The sequence below is a fragment of the Ooceraea biroi genome, chromosome 4, assembly GCF_003672135.1.
Source record: "Ooceraea biroi isolate clonal line C1 chromosome 4, Obir_v5.4, whole genome shotgun sequence".
NCBI classification, from domain to species: Eukaryota; Metazoa; Arthropoda; class Insecta; order Hymenoptera; family Formicidae; genus Ooceraea; species Ooceraea biroi.
This window is the reverse complement of record NC_039509.1, coordinates 9,403,218-9,424,383: the sequence shown is the minus strand read 5'-3', so window position 1 is coordinate 9,424,383 and position 21,166 is coordinate 9,403,218. Positions and strand designations below refer to the sequence as shown.

Here is a 21,166-nt window from a genome sequence, read left to right as displayed (position 1 = left end):
ATTTTTCCCTGGCCAAGAGGAAATGTATCCTCTTCTTACAACGATAAACACAGAATTAAATTTTGTCACATCAAGGGATACCTGCACCTTTCGTCTACCGTGTTGTAACGATTGACAATTTCCATTCCAACTGGCAATAAATAACTTTTGCGCTCACATTCAGCAATTTTGTGTGCAAACAACAATATAACGTTGATCACTGATGTTCACAGCCATTACCGCATACATACGTGGACACACATCACAATTTATGCAACTGAACATAATTCTGCAATTTTGTGTCGAGAAGGTTGCTCAGTAACGTAATCTGAATTTTTCTCTTATTTTTCTGCCTTTATTCTTTCTTCCTAAGCACATCACGTTTAAAATCCGTCCTTTAACGACACTATCCGAAAAAGAAAACTTTATTTTAAACAATTTATCCAATCTATGCTTGCTAGCGATATGATCACTTACAAGTAACAAGTTCTCCTGATCCGTCTCCGAGCCGTATAATTGGAAATTAAAAACTTTCTTATGACCCATCAAGTAGAATCAAGCTGTTAGTCACAAAATTGAAAACCTCGAATCTACAACCGATTGAGTATTATCCGAAAAGTAAAACTTTTTTCCGATCCGCCACCGAGTACTACCACCTCGCGTTTCAAGCAGGGACAGTGGAGTCTCGTAGCGGAGTTTTTAGAAACTAAAATTTTAGAGGTCTCAAAACACGTGGACACGAGTCGTAGCGCCTGCACCATTGCAACTCGAGTAACAGACGCCGATACGGAACGCCTACGGAATGGCAACTGATTGTTACGTTTCAAGCGATGGGTTGCCATAAGGTAGGCGACATAATTTTGTGATACGAGTTGTGACGAGAGTGTGAGGGCGGAAGGAACTAAATATGTTGTTTCGAGAAATTCCGCTACGAAAAAGTAAGCTAGGACGACTCACGAATAGAGCGAATCTTTTTATTTTTCCACTTTTGGAAGTATTTCGATTGCATAGAAATAATTCTTTTTCATGAATGCCTATGTGCCTTGAATACCCATTTGTATCTGGAGGTCTATTACGTATCTCTTCACGGAGTGAAAATGTGAAAAATGAGCAAATTTACTAAAATATTTATAATTTAATTGGTCAACACCTAGTGAATTTGCTCACTTTTCGCATTTTCACTCCGTGAAGAGATACGTATTAGACCCCCTGAACACGATTAAAACTCTTGTCTAATTTTGTATTTATCATTAAGTAAGGAGACATCTTTTTGGCCAGAGAAAAACGCTCATTCATGCCTAAAATGGATGAAAATTTTAATTCTTTTATATCTCATGTTTTCTCAAATATGTTATAATAATATTTATACGTGTCTATCTAAGTAATTATTGCGCACAATCAGTTCTTAATAAGTCATAAAAACTTAACAATCGCAATAGAGGAGAATAAAAAGAGAGTTGGCAATATTATTTCAATATATTGAATTTTATTACAAAATGTTTGTATTTAGGCTACAACATGTAATATAATAATTGCGTTTGGTCTAGACCCTTATCAAAAAAAAAGCTAACTGCACCACGTTTACTATTGTCTTAACGAGCCACTTCGCTAATTTACGCCTCGAGGAGAGACCCACAGGGACAAGAAAAACACACTACGTAAATGCTAGGTAAGTTGCAACGCACGCAAATTTAAGGAAACTTGAATTCTCACATCGCAAATCTAGAATCAGTGAATCCTTCCGCATTTTGCGATCGCTTTATTCGAAATATATCAAAAGACATTTTGCTAAATGCAAACAATGCCGTGCGCAAAGAATAGAGATATTCGATATCCTATTAATAATGTTCATCTGCCTTTTGACAGCTCGAAAATGCAAGAAACATGTACAGCGTACTGATGCTCGAATTCATTTCTTCCAGCAAAATTCTAGCAAATTACGTTTCCTCAGCCTTTAAATCGGTATAAAGTTCTCACAAAAGCGATCTTGCACTGGATCATGCAAATCTTTCCAACATGACTGTTTGCTTTTCTTTTATTTTCTTTGAGGCATGCAATTTTGCGGAATGGCACTGGGATTGTTCTAGTGCCGACGCACCAACGATGCATGAGCCTTTCCAAACACGGACACAAATCAAACACACACTCCGTAGTCTTTCTCTATACAAATTACCGTCGACATATATATGAGATCGCAGGACGAACGCGTCCCTGCCAATTGCACGCTAAAAAAGGAAGCAATGATCAATAAACGTGATAAAGAAGCTGGTTCCACTCGAGGCGCAGCCTGAGAACCGGCGACCCCAAAGACCGTGTCTAAAGAAGAAGACGATAGTAATTGTACATCAAATTGCGTACAACCAAGATACACATCGTAATAGGTGTAAAAATAATAAAATTAATCGTGGTAAACCCCTCTATTATATCATACGGCGTGTAAGTCTCGTGTATGTACGTGTACGTGTACGTGTATTTTTATATGTGTACGTGTATAGTCGTTCGATCGCAAAACGTTAACGTAGTAAAGGAAACTCTCCCAAGCAGCTAATCCTAAGATAATGTATAATATCCTCTTCTCGTTTATTCATATAGCTTCTATTTATATTAGGTATGCACGTACGTGTGATAACTAAACAGATACATGATTTTTTTCTTCCATCGCGCCACACGCGTGGCCACTAACGGCCTTGTCTTAACTTCAAAGAGCAGGAGGCTGTTTTACATATATATTACGTCTTTACAAAATCTCGAAGAATTGAAAGCTGAAGCGAAGCGCGGCACCCACATCTTCAATCACAATCGCAACTGCATCAGCTTAATGCATCAAGGAGCACGTTTTCTTTTCAATTTCTTTTCAAGTCCATTCATCCAGTGCTCGTATCACCGCCGACATTCGTCGACAAACGTGCCAACTTGCACGACATTCTCTCGTAATAACAACATGCAGCGACATAAAATGTGTCTTATCATTACAGTTAATTTTAATTGTCACACATTTTGTTTTCGAATTCGATACAGAGAAGCAGCTAATGTGTACATCGATCAAACCGATCCAACGACGGTTTCTTACAGACATCTTCTACGATTCGATCTGAATAAATGCAATCTTTCCATTGCGAATTCTCACACGGAGATGGAAAGTTCAGTTTGAACGTTCGATGCGGTTGAACAATTATTGGAAGAGTAAAAAGAAACTCCAAGAAGCAACAAGTCCAAGCAAGACGGTGCATTCTTCGAAAGTCACGCGCTATAGGCACGGGCAACTCGGATGAATGTCAAAAATCGAAATTATAATACATAATTTTTTATATAGTTCCTCTAATGTTGCGATTTCCAATATTATCTGTGTGTACATGCGCATATATCAATCTTTCCATATATTTGCATATTCCAATAATTGTACGTAATAATCAGTTACACATAATCGTATTTTGTTTCTTTCCCTTTGCGTAAAAATCGACACGACATTCATTCTTCGAGTCTACTATAAGAAAATTTGCACATTCTGGCTAGATCAAAACTAAAATCGCATACTTGATACAGAAGTGATTGCACGCCAAATGACAATAGGACTATTTGGTTACCCCATTGCTCTCTCTATAGATACACACACACACATATATGTATATATATATACAGTGCTGGTAAAAAGTTCCGGAACGGTTAAAAATCTTGGAAAATAATGATTTAGTGGAAAAATGTTTCAAACAAAAAGCATAGGGCTTAAAAAAATCTATTAGATGATGATATCTATTTGACCTTGGTATGACCTTGGAAAGCCCGGTCATGGTCAACATAAAAATCTGAAATGGAAACCCCTATTTTTTATTACATATTCTTGTAGCTTAGCTCGAGAGCTTTTCGAAACGCTATAATAAATTTTTTTTCTCTTACGTACTTTTTGACTTATAAGGCTTGAAGGTTACACAGTACCGCCGGCATTAGAATTACCCAAGGTGTATCGCGTGGAGGTTGCATGGTCGGATTTACACCTCTTTTGTGCGTGCGTGCGTGCGTGTGTGTGTGTATGTGCGCGCGCGCGTGCGTGTATGTGTGTGTATGTGCGCGCGCGCGTGTGTATGAGAGAGAGAGTGTGTGTGTGTGTGTGTGTGTGCGTGCGTGCGTGCGTGTATGAGTGTGTGTGTGCGTTCTTCATAAAACTAACTTCACAAAAATAGTTTATACTCGTATGTACGAACAACATTACACGCACACGCACACGCACACACAAAAGAGGTATAAATCCGACCGTGCAACCTCCATGCGGTACACCTTGAGTAATTCTAATGCCGGCGTACTGTGTAACCTTCAAGCCTTACAAGTCAAAAAATACGTAAGAGAAAAAAAATTTATTATAGCGTTTCGAAAAGCTCTCGAGCTAAGCTACAAGAATATGTAATAAAAAATAGGGGTTTCCATTTCAGATTTTTATGTTGACCATGATCGGGTTTTCCAAGGTCATACCAAAGTCAAATAGATATCATCATCTAATAGAGTTTTTTAAGCCCTATGCTTTTTGTTTGAAACATTTTTCCACTAAATCATTATTTTCCAAGATTTTTAACCGTTCCAGAACTTTTTGCCAGCACTGTGTGTATATATATATATATATATATATATAGAGAGAGAGAGAGAGAGAGACAATAAACATTCTTTCTTTTATCTGATCTTGTCAAAATGCTTTTTCTTACTCTCTTCGCATAGGGTACCCTCGGAGCAGCCTCCTGATCTCTATAATATAACTATATATTTAATAGTTTTTCATAGAATTATCAAGTAAAATTTGTAAAATACAATATACTGCCTATATCATAAATTCTTAATCTTTTCTTCTTTATAAATAATTATAGTAATAGTCTTCATACCATTTTTTGTTAATTTATTATACTCAGATGCCATTTTTTTGGATTAAATTGAAATATTACATTTGTGCCCTTTGCGCACTAATTCATTTTCTTATATCTCTTATAATATTCTGCACGACTGCCTGTGTCTCTGCGTGTGTGTTTATATATAATACATGTAATATAATCTAAAGGACTCATAGGGCATATTTACATATGTACACATTAACAACGGCATCATCTATCTCATCGTCTATCTCATTCAGACAATTTTAGTCCTTTTTTTCATCACTATTAAAGACCAATCTGTGTCCACCAGCATACATCGTACCAGCGACTACCTCGCGCGAAGTAAGGGCATCTTAGCATCAAAAATCACCTCGAAGAGATAACTTTGCTCGCATTTCCATACGGCGGACTATAATAATGAATAATAGTGAAAAGTGATTGTGGTCAGATCTTTCGTCTCGCAGTCGTTCACCGCAGACGACCGCCACAGAGCTCTCGCGGTCTCGTACGCCGTCGTATTTAAAGTTAAACGAACTGAAAGCTAATTACAGAAAAACTTACAACTCTTAGAAGATAGAATCCGCGTCGCTCCACTCTATCTCCTCGTTCGCACTATACTTGGCCAACCTTGGATCTGCCTTCGGCTACGTTCTCCGTTAAGAAACGCAAGGATCACGGGACAGTTGATTACTTAAGAGATCGAAGAGCAAGACTCGACCTCGAGCTCTACACACTCTTGGCGTGTGCCTACATCATCCTCGCAAATCTCCTGGAGATTATCGTTCGTGCGCCGACCATGCTATCCGTTATCCCAATGTCTGTCTGTAGCAAAAATTGTGATCTTACCTAGGCGTGATATGAAGAGCGGAAGGCGCGCATACGCGACTCTTTCTCTTCGTACCTAACGGTTCAGGGTTGGCCAAGCTCTCACTCATGCTACGAATCGAGATCGTCCTCTCTCTGGCTACTGAAGTAAGATACCAGACCACCAAATTCGCCGGTGCCTTCCTCGTCGCCCGGGTGTGACTGCTGCTGCTGCTGCTGCTGTTGCTGCTGCTGCGGCGGCGGTGGCGGCGCCTGAGGCGGTGGCGGTGCCTGGATCGGTGGCTGGCTGTCTGCCGGCGAAGAGAAGTGCTCCGAGGGATACGGTGAGCCCTGATAGGCAGCCGCGTCATCCGCCGTGGTCATCGGCGGAGGTGGTGGATAGGCACCGTAGTGGTAATTGGGAGGTGGAGGTGGATGATACGGCGAGAAATTGCCGGGTGGTCGATTGGGTGGCGGCGAGGGTTGTTGCATGTTGTGATTGACGGGCGAAGCGTTAGTGAAAGGCGGCATCTGATGCCTGGGTCCCATAGGATTCTCGGTGAACCTAGCCATCGGCGGACCTCCTCGCACGTACGGAGGTGGTGGCGGTGGCGTCGGGCCGCCCTTTGCCAGCGGGCTGCCGGCTGACGGTGGAATCATCGCCGGTCCGCCGGGTGTCAAGGGTGAGCTGCGATCTCTGTTGTTGATGGAGATCGGCCCACCGCCCGATGGTGATGGATCCATCGGATGATGGGGCGTGTGATACATCTGCGGACCGGGTACTCGCATACGCATCGGCGGCGTGCCCGATCTAACCGCGGCAAAATGCGGCGGCATAGATGATTGACCCGCTTGTCTGTACGGTGACGGGATTCTGGCACGCGGTTGCATCTCGTATCCCGTTCGCGGACCGCCCATTATTTGTCCGCCGGTATTAGGCCCGCCAAAGTACTTGTGACCCATGGCGGCAGCTGCTGCCGTAAACGACTGCGGACTGCTGGATACCGGTTGGGACTGAAGCATCCTCGTGATGACGGAAGACTGTTGGCCACCGGGTGGTAACGATGGATAAACCGGCTGTACGTTCGAAGGTTGCGTCGACGGTGGTCCCGGTGTTGGGACAGCGCTTGCCGGCGGTGTGGATGGTGCAGAGCCAGACGTACTACTGCCTGGTGTGGGAAGAACATTCGGGATATCGTTCTGCTTCAATTCCGGATTCGAATCTGTGCCCATGCCAGCGATCAAGTTGACATCGACCACCACCTTAGCCGCTTCCGCTGCCCTGGCCGCTTCCAACGCCAGCGTTTTCTTACCCTTGCCACGACCACGCCGTTTCGGCCTTACCGGCATGCCGTCCGGATTGAATAGTTGCGCGTCTGGCCCGGTCATGAGAGACATATGTCCTCCTTCCACGTTCCGCTCGATTTCTGGTGTCAGACCAGCGGATAAAGCAGCAGAGTTCATGTTGTGCATGTTACCTGCACCGTTCGTCGGCGTACCGATCCCGCCAACGCCGCTGCCGCCAATGCCGACAACGCCACCGACTGCTGCCGGAGCGATCCCGAGATTCGGCGCGCCGTCTCTACGCATCTGCTCGGCAATTATTTCGGCTTTGCTGCGACGTCCACGTTTCTTCTTCTTAGGCGCTTCGCTATCCGTTCCTTCGGGCGCGTTAGGATCTCTCTGCCTCTCCGCCGCCAATATTTCCAAGGCTTTCAGGCGTGCCTTCTCTAACTTCTTGGCTTCACGTTCTTCCTTTTTCTTTTTCTTCGCTATCTCGATCGCTGCAAGTTCCAACTGTCGTCGTCCATACTCTTCGTCCATCATCATCTGCTCGAGCTGTTCGTCATCCAAGTCAGCCAATTCTGCGGCACCGAGACCCGTCAGCGAGCCCTCGGGTACGTCCCCGGTGAACGAACTGGCCACCGACATTGTTGTCCCAGTTAATCCGACGTTGTCCGTAAGATTTTCATCAATTTTAGTCGTTATATCGCCGATAGGATTGTCCATGACTGCGCCAATCATGTCCCCATCACCGTCATCCTTCAGTTTCTGCTTACGCGCTCTGTTCTTGCTACCTGGCTTTGGACCAGGTTTCTTCCTCTGTTTCGGTACGTCGTCAGACAATGACTTGCGCTTTGCCGCAGGACTTTTGCTGTTCCGTGGCTTCTTCGCCTTCGGTGACTTGTTTTTAAACTTGAGAGCATTTTTCTTGGGAATATATACGTCTCCTGAAACACGTGCAATCAACGATCGATACTTGTCGACAAATCCGCATTACTCATATATACATATTATGCAGCATATCCAGCACATTGGTAACCAATATTGAGTTTGACAGAAAAAACAAGACAAATGCAAAGAATATATTTTTCTGATAATAAGTGATTTATCCTATTTAGAGAAGTCTGACGATTTCCAAAATCAGAACGCGCATTCATTCTCAACTTTCTTATATAAGGACATTCAAATATTTTTGCTCATGTCACACACAATGTATTAGATATCTACTTCAGCAAAGTTCGCCAAATTATAATGACGGTTTGTCATATCGTGATTAGTCACAGGGACATGTATTGCATGTTACCTGAATCGGAATCCTTGTCCCCTTCGTCATTCATATCGTCAGCTTCGTTCACTACAAACTCGTCTTCGCTCTCACCAGTCTTTCTCATCATTAGCGCCTTCTTCAGTTCCTGCAAATCAAATAAAATTTCATTAATTATAATTTTTATTTACAAAGATTTCAATGTACGTGACTCTTCTGTTGAGAATCACTCACTTCCTCGCTATCCGATGCCATCTCCTCTCGATAATTAATTTTTCGTCCGCGGGTTCTTCTACTCAGTATTTCGTCTTCTTTTTGTCTGTTCTCATCTGGAAGTCCGCCATAAATAATCTGCAAGAAACACAAAGTTTAACAAAACTACCTATTACCTAAGAAAAGCATATCTAGTTAAAGACATGAAATGGATAAATGTATACCTTTCGTCGAATAGCTTTCTTCGGTTTAGGCACAATATCCTGAAAATATAATCATTTCCATATATATTAAAAGAAATACATTTTCATATGTTAATCTAATATTACAATAATATTAATATCAATATTAATCAATGTAATTCAGTAAGTTGCAACACTTAATTGCGATGTACGAACTTTTTTGATTTTCTGGATCGGCATCACCCCCTCTTGCGATTGCTGAATCGTCATTTCCGCCGAGACTACTTCTTGCAGTCCTCCCTCATCTTTTATTTCGACGTTATTCTCGCCAGCGTTATTTTCCAAATTCTCCTGTTTATCAACGTTCAGCAGCTCAGTGAACTGATTATGTACGTCCTGTAACTGATGTCCGTCAATTTTCAGTTCGTATTCTTCGTCGTTCTCGCTTTGATTGTCGGATTCTATTATACGTTTTCTCTTCTTCTTCTTCTTGCCCTTTGGTTTGGGTATTGTCCTAACTCTGGACGCCGGTATCGTCCGACTTCTGCAATAATTTCAAAAATATATCAAATATTCCCGCAATTTTTGACGTTTCAGTATTTTTTCTAGTAATTTGCATTTCTCACTTTTTCTTCCTCTGTCTCCATGAATTATCACTGTCCTCGCTGTCCGAATCTCCCCAAAGCGATCGCGATTTCTTTCTCTTTGGCCGATCACTCTCCTCGCTGTCATCATTAACTAAAAAGAACATTCATTTGCATAATCAGTTTCTTAGTCTTACTCTCAGAAGTTTTAATCATATTTATTATTATTAAAGCTATGTCGAAAGTACATAGACTAGGTAGGAACCTTTGTGAAATCCATCTCAAATCATATTAGTCCGTATCAAGAAATAAAACAAGAAAAATAGAAAGAAAGCGTTTTCTTACTGCTTGTCACAAACTTGCTACTTACTAAAATCTTCATCGTAGGCTCTGGTCATACGCGCCCTGGTAGATCTTCGTACAGGACGCAAGTCACTCTTTCTACGGCGCCGTTTTACATCAGCTAAGCTGCTGTCATCGGACGACGAGATGTGATGATCGTCAAAGTCGTCTTCTTCAGAACTCGTACCTTTGAAATCCTCGTCACTCTCCGGATCATCCTCACTGCTGATATCGAGACTGTTTAGCTTTCGGTGCTTCTTACGTGCCAACAACTTTCTAGCTGTACTCTGTTCCTCTTCCATTTCCTCATTGTCCATGTCATCGTTTTCAATCTTATATTCGTCGTCACTTTCCTTTTCCGGTTTCGATTCCACATCGTCCTTGTCCTCCTCCAATTGCGTCATCTTTAACGCCTCAGCCTGCAAATAAGGGGCATTCGTTATCATCACGTAATCTCCGGTAATATTATCACATTCCTGCGTGTATAATAAATATAGCTTCACATTTAATTGAAATTGAAACTTTTATTTTATTTTAATCTTACTTGGGCCTCTTCCTTTTCCGCGTTGACTATCGTTGCGATATCCTTGCCTCTTCCTTGGTTTCCGGCACCTTGAACCGCTTCAACTTCGTCCTGAATCGCGGCGTTAATCATGTCATCGTATTCGTTGAATTTATAAGTATTGGCGCATCGACGTTCACGTAACTGATAAACGGGTTCGCTCTCCTCGCTGCTCGACGTTTCGGAACTGGAGGCCGAGGAGGACGAATCCGATGAATCTGCGAAAAAGGATCAAAGCTATGTATACTATAACGATATCAAAGGAATTTATTACAATTAACAACTTCAACATTATAGTCAAAAGACTATAAATATGTAAAGATATATCTGTCTACAAGAAATATTTACGATATTCACCGTTATTCGATTCTTGACTGGACGCTTTCGATCCCCTCGATCCGCGTTGCGGCTCACCTTTGTGAAGCACGTTATCTAAACTTATACCAACGAACGCCAATCGCTTCTTCCGCAGTACCTCATTCTCGTGCCTCTTGGATACTTGGTCAAATGTTTTCAAAGTCTCCCCTAGTTTGATCACCAGCAGGTTCTTAAAGAATAATTGCACGCGATAAGATAACTCCAACTATGGATGGAATAACGCGTCAAGTACCGGCGCGATACTCATCTACTTACTTTTCCGACGCGCAAAATCCTTGCTTAGATTCAAGGTAAACGCGAGAGAATAAATGACAAACTTACATGCTGGCATGGTGGACAAAACCAATCGCCCTCGGGTATAAGCATCAAGGCTGGTCTGAGACACGAACAGTGCCAACCCTTGTCGCAAGAATCGCACAGAAGAATCCATTCGGGATGGTCGGCTTTGCCGCACTTTTGACAGGCGTACTCATCCTCGGCTTCTTCAACGTCGCTTTGAGCTAATGGAAAATGAATGAACATAATGCTATCACGATCAAGTTCAATTAAAGGATTACGAGAGGGTCAAACGAGAATACTTACCCTTCTGAGCAGTTCTAGCACGACGTAACGGTTCCGACTCCTGATCCTTCTCGAGATCGCTCTCGGGAGAAAATTCGTGGTCACTTTTAAAGAGTAACGATCCCTCGCTCTCAATCTCCTCCTCTTCCTCTTCCTCGTCTTCGTTCTCATTCTCCTCGTCGCTGCTGGATCCGGATGAACTCTGCCACGGGTTTGCCTCGTTGAATTTTGCCAGCATCTTCTTTTTCTTGCGCTTTCGCCGTTTCTTCTTGGATTTGTTCTCTTTTTCAATTTCTTTTGGATATAAAATAATTTCGTCTTCGCTTTCCGGCTGTGTGATAGAAAAAATTACTTTTACTTGTCCATCACGAGCGTTCGTAACCTTTTATGCGTATGAAACTAACGTAAGAACTTACCTTCTGCTTCTTTCTTTTCTTCTTTTCAGATTCTTTCTTCTCTTCCAATTCACGCATGGTCTCTTCTTCGATTCTCCGTCGATCCGCTTGTTCCTTGATCTTTAACTGTGCTATCCTTCTCGACTGTCTGACGGGTGTCTCGTCCTGTTTCGGAGCACTTTGCGCTTCCAGCGAAATGTCTCTGCCGATTTCTAAGCCTAGAACCATTTTCCCTGTGAAAAGACAATATTTTAGTTAGCGGGTCGCGTACATAATCGATAATAATATGATACGGTTATCATGTCTCTGCATGTATAAACTCACGTTTCTTCCGCGTCTTCTGCGTCATAGAAGTCGTGCCCGAATCATTCGGAGCTCCATCGGGATGTACGCCAGACGATACTTCCGATATTTGATCACGTTGAAGGTCCGTAAGTTTCGGCCGATTGGGACGCCCGCCACCTCGAAAGCCGCGCCTCCGTCTACCTCGAGGACGACCTCTGATCTTCTTATCGATCACCATCGATTGCATGATACTGGGATCATCGCTACCGTCTTTATTAGGGTGCTCCGTCACGTTATCGGAGCCGCACTTTGTGGCCTCGTCCTCGGAGCTCACTGCCATTTCGCGGTTCTCCTCGACGGACTTTCGTAATTCCTTATCGGGCATTCGTTTCGCGCGTAACTTCATCCTCTTACCGCCCATCATCTCTTCGTCCTCTTTTGCGATCCCGTCCTCGGAGTTGGACTCGTGAGCGCTGTTTCGTCGCTTTCGCGAGATTTTCGGCGCCTCCGTAGTGCTGTCCAATTTCCATCCCTCGTAAACCATCTCGGATACTGACTTCACGCGAATGCTTATCTTGGAAGCGTCATTTTCGGCAATATCGGCAATCTTCAGAGGATCATCGTTACCACACGCCAAGGGATCAGCATCCTCTGCTGGATCTAGATTAAGACCGCTTTCATTGTCGGCTCCACTTGAATCATCAGAAAGCACAGCTTCCGGTTTCATCTCGACACTTTGGATCTCCAATGATTCCTTCTTTGTAGAATCCTCCACCGACGTCGCAGCAGTTGATGCGGTATCATTAACCATGTCAAAATCATTTTGAAATAATTGCGTTGTACAGATTACCGCTGTTTTCGTCTCGTCTTTGAGCTGTGACTTGAAATTTTCAATTTCATGGAACGTATCTAATGACTTGGTCGCTTGTACATCGGTACTCGCCGTATCTTCTGGCGTCTTCTTTTCTAGCGTCTCGACAGTCTCCACGTACGGAGACTGTGGTTTAGATTTTAGTGGAGGAATATCCTCTACGTCCGAGGCGTCGATCAATCTCTTGCTAGCTTCTTTCTTGGCATCCGATTTTATCGTTCCAATTTCCGAAATGGTCTCCTGAACGAGAAATGCCGATTCATCACTCGTATTCAACGGCGAACTTTTGCTAGAATTGTCTGTAATTTTACTTATATTCACATTTGTATTAAGAGACTCATTTTGATCGTTGCTGCTGTCCAAGTTGTTAACATTTTCAATCTTCGTGTACACTGAATTCGCGTAATACAAAGTGTCCGAAGGCACGGTTTCTAAGCTTGCGCTCTCAGTTTTACACTGCGACTTATCCTCGGTTAACACACTGTCCAGCTTTGATGGCATAACGTTCGATTCTGGCGGACAAACAGCTTGATGAATCGGTATATTCACGTCCATGAATTCTTCCTTCCATGGGAGTTTAGTTAAACTTTCTTCGTGCAATTGAGATTTTACATTCCACTTGGTATCTTTGCTATCGTATTCGGCGAGATCCTCTTTGAGTCTCTTGCACGGGACTGGCAATTCCTCGGACGCGTGTTCACTCGTATCTCTTTGTCTCGCGGTATCCTCTGCATCGAAGCTCACATTCAGTTTCTCGTCCGTATGCTGCTCTCTCGCAGAAAACGTATCCTCGGCATCCGTTGCTTGACCACCTATGGCATTAAGTTCCAAGTTATCGCGCGCAAACGACGATTTCTCACGATTACTCGCGTCGTCTTCGTTCAAACGGTCGCCAACACTCTTGGATATCAAACACTCAGTCTTTTCCGTTCTCATTTTAACGTTTTCCGTCTCTTCTGCCGTTTTCGTGTTGTCGATCAAATTATTCGGATGTTCTTCGCCTTTTTCGTTATCGCCGGTAATAATCTCGGAATTTTTACTCAAAAGAGATTCCATTGTTCCTTCCGCCACTGGATCCGCTAAAGGCGTCGTAGCATCAGATACCTCCGATGCTTCCGATTGGTCATTAATGAAAATATCACGAATATCGCTCGTTTCTTCTTGAAATCTATCCGTGTTTAAAGGCATCGTTGGCTCGTTCGAAAGACACTCAATGTTATTACAAGTAGGTTTAATCTGCGTTTCATCAGTGTATTCCTGCGCGGTAATTTTCACATCCTCCTGTTCTACAACCGTAGATTTTTCATTTGATGCTTCGTTAATTTTTGTTTCTGGACATTCGTCGACTTCGTGCTGAGCAGGCGGCTGTTCGTGGGGCACGTCACAAGTCAAATCTGTGATATTGACTTCAGCCTCCTTAACCAAATTTTCTTCCTTAGCCGAATTTTCATGCATGCTTTTGTCCATTTCTCTCTCCTGGATTGCTACATCGTCATCCTTAGAATCGCTCACTTGTGTCAGATCAGGTTCGAAAACGTCATCACTACCATCATCGTCATTGGACTCGCTTTCATAATTCATAACTGTCAATAATTTATTACCATTTGTTACCTCTTCTTGTAGTTCCTGGGAAGTTGCGCTTATTACGCAATCCATCTCTGATTTTTCGATCGCGACAACCGTATCTATCGAATCTATTTCTGATTTTTCTAAATTCTTTTCGCCACTTTCCATGTCTCCGCTAACCGTATCTTTCACAATAACTGCGTCTTGTTTATCGTCTTTACAAGTGTCCTTTTCCATGTCCTCGTTCTCCTCATCTTCGATGAACTCTTTGAGATTGTTACCGCCTTCATTTTCCGCAACGATTTCAGATCTCTCCTTCTCCAAGATTTCAGTTTCCATCATGGTCTGACGAGATTCCTGTTCGGTGGCGGTAACAGCCGGAGCTTCTTCTACTTCTTCTTTCCTTTCTTCGGCGAATTTCATTGTTACTTGATTCGCGTTCTCTTCTGGCTGTTGTTCCTGTTCACATGTTGCTTCCTCAGTCTCTTTAGACGACTCATTTGATTCCGACACTCGATCGTCTATAACCATTTCCTCATTCGAATCTTGATCGACGCAAGAACTGGGATTTTCCGAAACATCGTCAGCATATTCGCTCGTACTCTGCACCAAGTTGGACGAGTTCGTTTCTCTCGTAGCTTCAACGATGGGGGACTCGGACGGCTCAAAGGTATTCATTTCAGGCACCACCGCTGGTAGAATGTCAGATGTGGAGAGATTGTCGGCGCTAGACGATCTGTTCTCGGTTTTCTCATCATCCATCTGCTCTGGTTCGCTCTCCCGAGACGAAGAGTACTGCACACAGATGTTCTCTGAGCTGCTTACAGTAGGAACTAAATTGTCGCCGTCTTGAGCGGTCTCCGAACTAGTCACTACAGAACTTTCAGCAAGATGCGTTGAGGAATCGATATCAAATACAGCGTCGTTGATTTGCGCGTCGTTCAATCCCTTCTCTTTGATCTCCTCGGAATCGCCCGATCCATCGTCCTGCATCCCCATGTCCGATAACGCGTCAGTCCTTTCGCTATTTTTGTCGTAATTTACGCATACTGAATCGGCATCGGAGCCGGTCAAGCCTTTCATCTTCTCGTTATCCGTATCGGTTGAGTGATCCTCTTGACCATCGATCTCAGAAAAGTTATCGTTCTTGTCACTCTGCTTGTCGCAGCTCTCTCCAGCGGAATCGAGATCGTTTTTCGGAGGCGTGCTCGTTTCCCGATGATAACTCGCGCATTCCACTGCGTCGGTAGAATCTAACAATTTGCTCGAATCGTCGTCTCTGTCCCCAAACTCCTCGAGACCAGTCCTGTGTTCTACTTGTACATTTTGCACAAACGATGATGATGTAGAATGCGTCACAGACTCTTTCCTCTCCTGATCATCCTCAAACATATCTGAATTAGACGCCACCTGACAATCGTTTTTACAGTCGTCAGCTAGCGATATTTCATCCTCGTTCTTTTTATCGTCCAGCACGTGCGACGTAATGGCGCCTATTCTTTCGGGAGAAAAACTTTCCTGATTCACTGTGTTCACAGGTTTTTCGAGATCAGATCTGTCACATTGCGGTGGCTCGACACTCCCACTTTCCTCTGGTTGAACCACGCTAGACTCGCTGATCGAACTGATCTTAATTGGTTCTTCCTCAGTGACACTTTCGTCGTTGACATTTTCATTCTCAGTTGCAGTCTCTGACGTAGAGCTCGTATCTACTTCCAAAGAGACATCCTCTTTCATTTCCTTCTCGGTGCAAACTGTCTCTTTCGTGTCCATTTCTATTTGTGCAATAGACGAATTAGTAACGTTGTCTTCGGCTGTATCATTCGTTTCTCTCGAGCTATCGACCGTCAAAGCTCGTTGGTTCCACTGTGTGTCCTTATTCGGTTCCTCAATCTTTTCCGCGTCTTCGCTACCGTTTCCGCGTAGAGCGCTGTCAGATTCCGAAGCAAACGGGCTTGCTTTCAACGAGTTATTGTTGGTTTGAGCCAGGTCGAAATCTCCCGTCTGACACGGATAAATCGTACCGTCTGCTGGCTTCGACGAAGACACGCACTCATATTGCACAGTATCTACAGTTTTATCAGACGCAGACGTAGCCAGATCGTGCTCTGACTGTGACTCCAATTCGTCACATTTCGAGGTATATGCTACGCAATTGGGACCAAAAAAAAATCTCGGTGGTGATGCAGCTGCTGGCTTGCACTCGTCATCGACTGCTCCGGAGACATTTGATTCGCGTGAAACCACGCTGTCCGAGTCGGATTTTGCACTTTGCATATCGGTTATAGGTACCGTAGGTTCAGGGTTCATGGTACACGATTCGGGGATCTGTGAGGTATCCGCTTGACATGTCGATACAGACGAGACACACTGCATAGGCTCCTGAAGCTTAGAACACCTTTCCTCTTCCATCGTATTCGTACGTTCCAAGCTCACATCAGACACTTGCGACTTGGCACTCCCTTCATTCGTTGCACTCTCCGCGTTTACCGAACTCTCCTCTATCTTGATATCTTGATTTTCGCCGACAGTGTCCTCGTATCCAAGTTTTGTCGTTAATGCGTCCGTAATTAATGGCGTTTGCTTCGTATCCTCGCGCTCATTATCATCGTCCGTCGTCCGCTTCAGTGATATGTCTTCTTCGTTTGATATGATACTATTGTCACAGTCTACTTTTTCCTCCGGCTTGCCTACGTCCCATCTGGACAGCTTCTTGACGGGACCGGTTGTACTTTCAGGTATTATCTGGACGCCTAACGTTGGCTTGAACTTTGGCTTCTCTTGTATAGAATCTACTATTTGACAATTATCATTTACGCTTACATTAGACTGTGGATAATTCCTATTTAATTTTACAGGGGGTTTATTCGACAGTACCGTGCTCGCAGATACGGTCTCGTCCTCACTCAAGACCTTATTCTGCGGCAAGGTCGCAGTAGCCGAGTCAGGTTCGGTTTTTGATTCGTTGCTTTCTTTATTGTCAGTGGACGTGTCGTCGCCGGGATTACCAGTCTCGCACTCAGCGCCAGAACCCTCGCCGTGAAAGAAGATTGTCGGCTCTTCGACGGCCTCGCCAACACCAGGATTCACTGCGTCACAATCGCTGCCGGATCCCTCGCCTTGAACCATCATCATCGGTTCCTCGATAGCCTCGCCTACCTCCTCTCGCCAGTTACCGCCTCCCATCATCGGTCTCTTGTCCATCGAACCCCTGATTGGTATCACATCCGCCCTTATCCTCTTTAGCATGTCCTGTTGCGCGTCGTCACCTTCCAACGGACGTTTCAACGACGCGGTGTTTATCCTCAGAGCCGTGATTTTACTAGGATCGGGAAGTACTGTGTAACTCGGCAATCTATGCTCGTCCTTGGCGGGTAATCTAGCCGCGTTGTGATATGGCGTCGACGACATCTCGTACGCGGTGAACGGCATTTGCCGCTTGCTCAGGTCCGCTACCATCGCGTGATTACGCATCATCACGCTACGCGCGTCATATGGTAAGTTCGGCACTTCCGGCTTGCTCACCTTTTTCGTGCTTAGATCCATCTCTCGATGCTGAAAATCTGGTTGCGCTCTGTAACCCGGGGAGGGCAGATCCACCGTCTTGCCCAATTTTCGACTAGAAAGATCGATCCCGGAGAAATCCATCGGTCTGTCTTGCTCATTTGCGCTTTCCCAACTGCGCGGCGACGTCGACAGATCTATGCCTCGGTGGCCTCTGAGCGTTGCCGATTTCTCAGATTGATTCCGCGCACAAAAGTCTTGCGGTAGCCGGTCATCCTCACTTCCGTTAACCATACTTCCCAACATGCCGCTGGATCTCGCTAGAGACTCGGCTATCTTTTCCAGCGATTTCGGCGCGGTTGGTTTCTCCAGTTTTTCTGATTGTATCCTCACGAGATTCGCAGCCAGTTGATCTATCGGTTTGACCGACAGCTTGCTGTGTCCTATCGGAGTAGAATCCGCGGAAGAAAAGGATAGAGTGTTCTTCCCAGGTAGTTTATCCGGAAGAGGCTTTGCGCTCGGATCTGCCGTTTCATCCGAGGCACCGTGTTTCTTGGCGGCATTTAAGGGTACGTCGATAGGCGTGACTGCGCTCACCGACTTTTCTTCCGGCTGTTTAAGTTCTGCGATGTTTACCAGTTTCAGTGGAGATGAAGTAATAACGGGTGTTTCTATCGACTTTAACGGCATCGATTCCTCAGTCTTTGCAACACCCGTTATCGCGAGCGCGTTGTGCGTTACCGGGGACTTGGTCTCCGACGTCAAGGAAGCGGACGTTTCGTTGCCTGCTTCCTTGTGACACGTATCTTCTGGTATTGCATCCACTTTTAGAGTTTTTGTATGGGTTGCCGGTAATAAAGATGAAGCGTTTGTGTACCTTGATTCTGTGCTCGGAGTTTGTACCATTTCTTGAGAATCATCTTCTTCTGTAATCTGCTTGGAACTCTCGTCATTCGTTATATCCTCTTCCTCCTCCTCCTCTTCTTCTTCCTCCTCCTCCTCCTCTTCCTCTTCCTCTTCTTCTTCCTCCTCTTCCTCCTCTTGTTCCTCTTCCTCTTCCTCCTCTCCATCAATGTCTTCTTCCTCGTCATTTTCAGCTTCATCTACGATATTATTCTGATCTTGACCTTGGTTCCGATCCTGCTCCCGATTTAGGACTCGATCGTCTTCTTGTTCGTCCTCGAATTCATCGGTCCTTCCATTCGGGAGTTGTTTGTCACTCATCTCGTCCGTGTGAACACCGTTCTCTTGTACACCGTTCTCTTCGTCCTCCAAACTCGGAGACGTAGTCACTTGGCCAGTGTCTATTATAGGCTTCTCAGAGATCTCTAGACTGTTGCTGTCTTCGTTAATCGGTATAGCCCCAGCCTCACCGTTCGACAAGGTGTTTATGAGATTAGCAACACCCTCTCGATCCCTAGTGAACACAGTATACGCACCATTGATAAAATTAATATGATAAAAAAAGCAATAATCTAACGTGCTCATGATCTAGTCCAAGACAAAACTTACTTAGCTACTAGTTCCCAATTCTCTTCGTCCAAATCTTCCCTGTAAACCCTTATGTTGCACTCTTCGTCCAGCTGACACCAATACGCTAATCCACTTTTGTCTCTTCCTAATGGTTCCACGCGTAACTCATCCGCTGCCAATTTGTTCACCTCATTCTTAAACTTTTGATTCAAGTCAAATTGTGTTTCCAATAGTATCTAAAATTAAAAAAGGAGGTAACGTCATGGTTTACACGTAAAACAGTTTAATTCTTCTCTAGTCAGAGTAAAAAGGATAAAATTATGTAACTCATACTTTAAGTAAACGTAGTTTGACAGCAATGCGGGCTTTCTTGTAACCAAACCGTTCAAGTTCCCATCCATCCTGATTAGAGTACGTGTGGCAAAATTTGACTAGCGCCCTTTCCCACTTTTCTGGCGATACGGTTTTACGCGTCTTACGTAATAGTTTGATGTGCAGGTTTATTAATTCTTGTGACACTGTGAAAAGAATAAATAGGATATATTTATAAGGGCACCAAAAAGGTGTATAATTATAAACTTTATTGGCTTAACATAAGCACAAACAGTTTCATTTATATTAAGCTCCCTCCAGCAAAGATAATTTACTTCATTCTTCAAGTGCTCTGACAGAACGATATCGAAAAAGTCAAATTTCAAAAACTGATGGTTCACACGTCCTAGTTTTTTTATGTACCTCGAAACGCGCGCGAGTCCGCGTACGACGAAACATCAGTGATTCTTTTCAGATCGAGTCGAGAAAACAGCGTAACCACTCTTGTAACTACTCGTAATCACGTGTAACTGACAAGTTGACAATAAGGAAGATGGCAGCACCCAGCGGAACAACAAACGTGCGGGACCCACCACTCTCGTGGCTGTTCGTCAATAATGTCACCTCACGCGAGGAAACGCTCCGTCAGGCTGTTTGTGGCCACGGCGCAAAACAGTACGGAACACGAGGAGGGTCCGCCGAGGTAATCGGCTTTACCGATGCCTCGCGCGCGCCAAGTCGCTCGCTTGCTCGCGCATCAAAACAAAAAGCGCCAGCCGCGCGCCCGCGTCCACCGTCACTGCGCGTCACCGTGCGTTCGCGGTGTCTTCTCGAGACGAGAGAACGCACGGTGACTCGTACGCCGAAATGAGCGACGTACAAAAGAGGCTAACAGTCAAAGCGGAATCGTACGAAGAAAACTAATAGTACGCGCTTAGACGGCTGGCCTCTCTGGCGGGGGCGGGTCGCGCTCGCTCCTTCTCTCTCCCTCTCGCGCATCTCTTCGTTCGTACATATACACACACACCACACATTCTCTCTCTCTCTCTCTCTCTCCCTCTTTCTCGCCGTTTCGCGAGATCGTGTGTGTGTGTATATATATATATATACACGTCCGTGCTTTCAGTCCCTCTCTCCCGCGCGTACAATAGCACGTACACACAAGCATAATAAGGCCGGAACACAGACCCACCTTCCTGCGTGTTCTCGAGCATCTCCTGGAGCCGCGCCATGTCCGGGTAAATGATACCGCAGGACTTGCCGAAGCAGCCGAGGAACGAGCAGATCACCGCGAAATTTGGGTCACTCGCGCAAGAGGCTTCGTTATCGGACGCCATTTTTCCGACCGCTTCTCGCCGTTGGGCCCCGTCGTCGTCGCCGCCACCGCCACCGCCACCGCCACCACCGCCGCCGCCACCGCCGTCGTCGTCGTCGTTGTCGTCGTCGTCGCTGCCACCACCACTACTATCACCGCCACCGTCACCGTCGCCAAACAGGCGATACACACTATTACACTAGGCGATCCGACAACTTGCCGCGCATCTCATTTTCCCTAACCGAGCAGGCACCGGAACACCGGTGCCAACAACGTCAACAACAGCAACAGCAGCAGCAGCAGCAGCAGTAGCAACGTAACGTGATGAAACGCGCGCGCGTTTAATCGAACCGGTAGGCGCCGTCAGCAGGTAGTCGGGCGTGAAGCGTCTCGACGCCGATGTTTTTTCACTTCCTCGTCACTTTCGTCTTCCTCTACC

The 21,166-nt window shown here is 44.8% G+C and overlaps 2 protein-coding genes across 12 annotated transcripts in view; both read right to left on the bottom strand.

The window, feature by feature from the left end:
- Positions 1-680, bottom strand: part of LOC105282681 (upstream stimulatory factor 2) — a 97,826-nt gene extending 97,146 nt beyond the window's left edge. For 3 of the 10 annotated variants that reach the window (XM_011344880.3, XM_011344881.3, XM_026969381.1), the window contains exons 1-2: positions 457-677; positions 82-385 (exon numbers count right to left, since the gene is read on the bottom strand). In XM_011344880.3, the coding sequence (XP_011343182.1) occupies positions 82-125 (44 nt within the window). In that variant the 5' untranslated portion in view covers positions 126-385; positions 457-677. Of the gene's footprint in view, positions 1-81; positions 403-456 lie in introns of all 10 variants that reach the window. The other 7 variants (XM_011344874.3, XM_011344871.3, XM_011344873.3 and 4 more) reach the window with 7 other exon arrangements.
- A 4,166-nt stretch (positions 681-4,846) lies between these two features.
- LOC105282684 lies at positions 4,847-20,772 on the bottom strand. 2 transcript variants are annotated; one of them, XM_026969224.1, is made up of 17 exons: positions 20,605-20,772; positions 19,434-19,618; positions 19,140-19,336; positions 11,726-19,044; positions 11,423-11,634; positions 11,028-11,337; positions 10,767-10,945; positions 10,425-10,614; positions 10,050-10,285; positions 9,534-9,924; positions 9,206-9,317; positions 8,796-9,123; positions 8,622-8,660; positions 8,419-8,535; positions 8,224-8,332; positions 5,734-7,867; positions 4,847-5,654 (listed from the first exon to the last, which is right to left on the bottom strand). In XM_026969224.1, the coding sequence occupies exons 1-16, from the start codon at positions 20,747-20,749 to the stop codon at positions 5,769-5,771; spliced, it is 12,168 nt and encodes a 4,055-aa protein (XP_026825025.1). In that variant the 5' UTR covers positions 20,750-20,772; the 3' UTR covers positions 4,847-5,654; positions 5,734-5,768. The 2 variants fall into 2 exon arrangements, with proteins under 2 accessions (XP_026825025.1, XP_026825024.1); XM_026969223.1 differs by having other exon boundaries at positions 4,847-7,867; positions 20,605-20,771.
- Positions 20,773-21,166: the final 394 nt, after the last annotated feature.

Bases quoted from the DNA above. Each gene is read 5' to 3' on its own strand.
- LOC105282684 (XM_026969224.1), bottom strand. From the start codon at position 20,749: ATGGCGTCCGATAACGAAGCCTCTTGCGCGAGTGACCCAAATTTCGCG. The intron at 11,635-11,725 runs GTGAGTTTATAC...GTCTTTTCACAG, and splicing joins GCAGAAGACGCGGAAGAAAC to GGAAAATGGTTCTAGGCTTA. The intron at 9,318-9,533 runs GTAAGTAGCAAG...TGTTCTTTTTAG, and splicing joins AGCCTACGATGAAGATTTTA to TTAATGATGACAGCGAGGAG.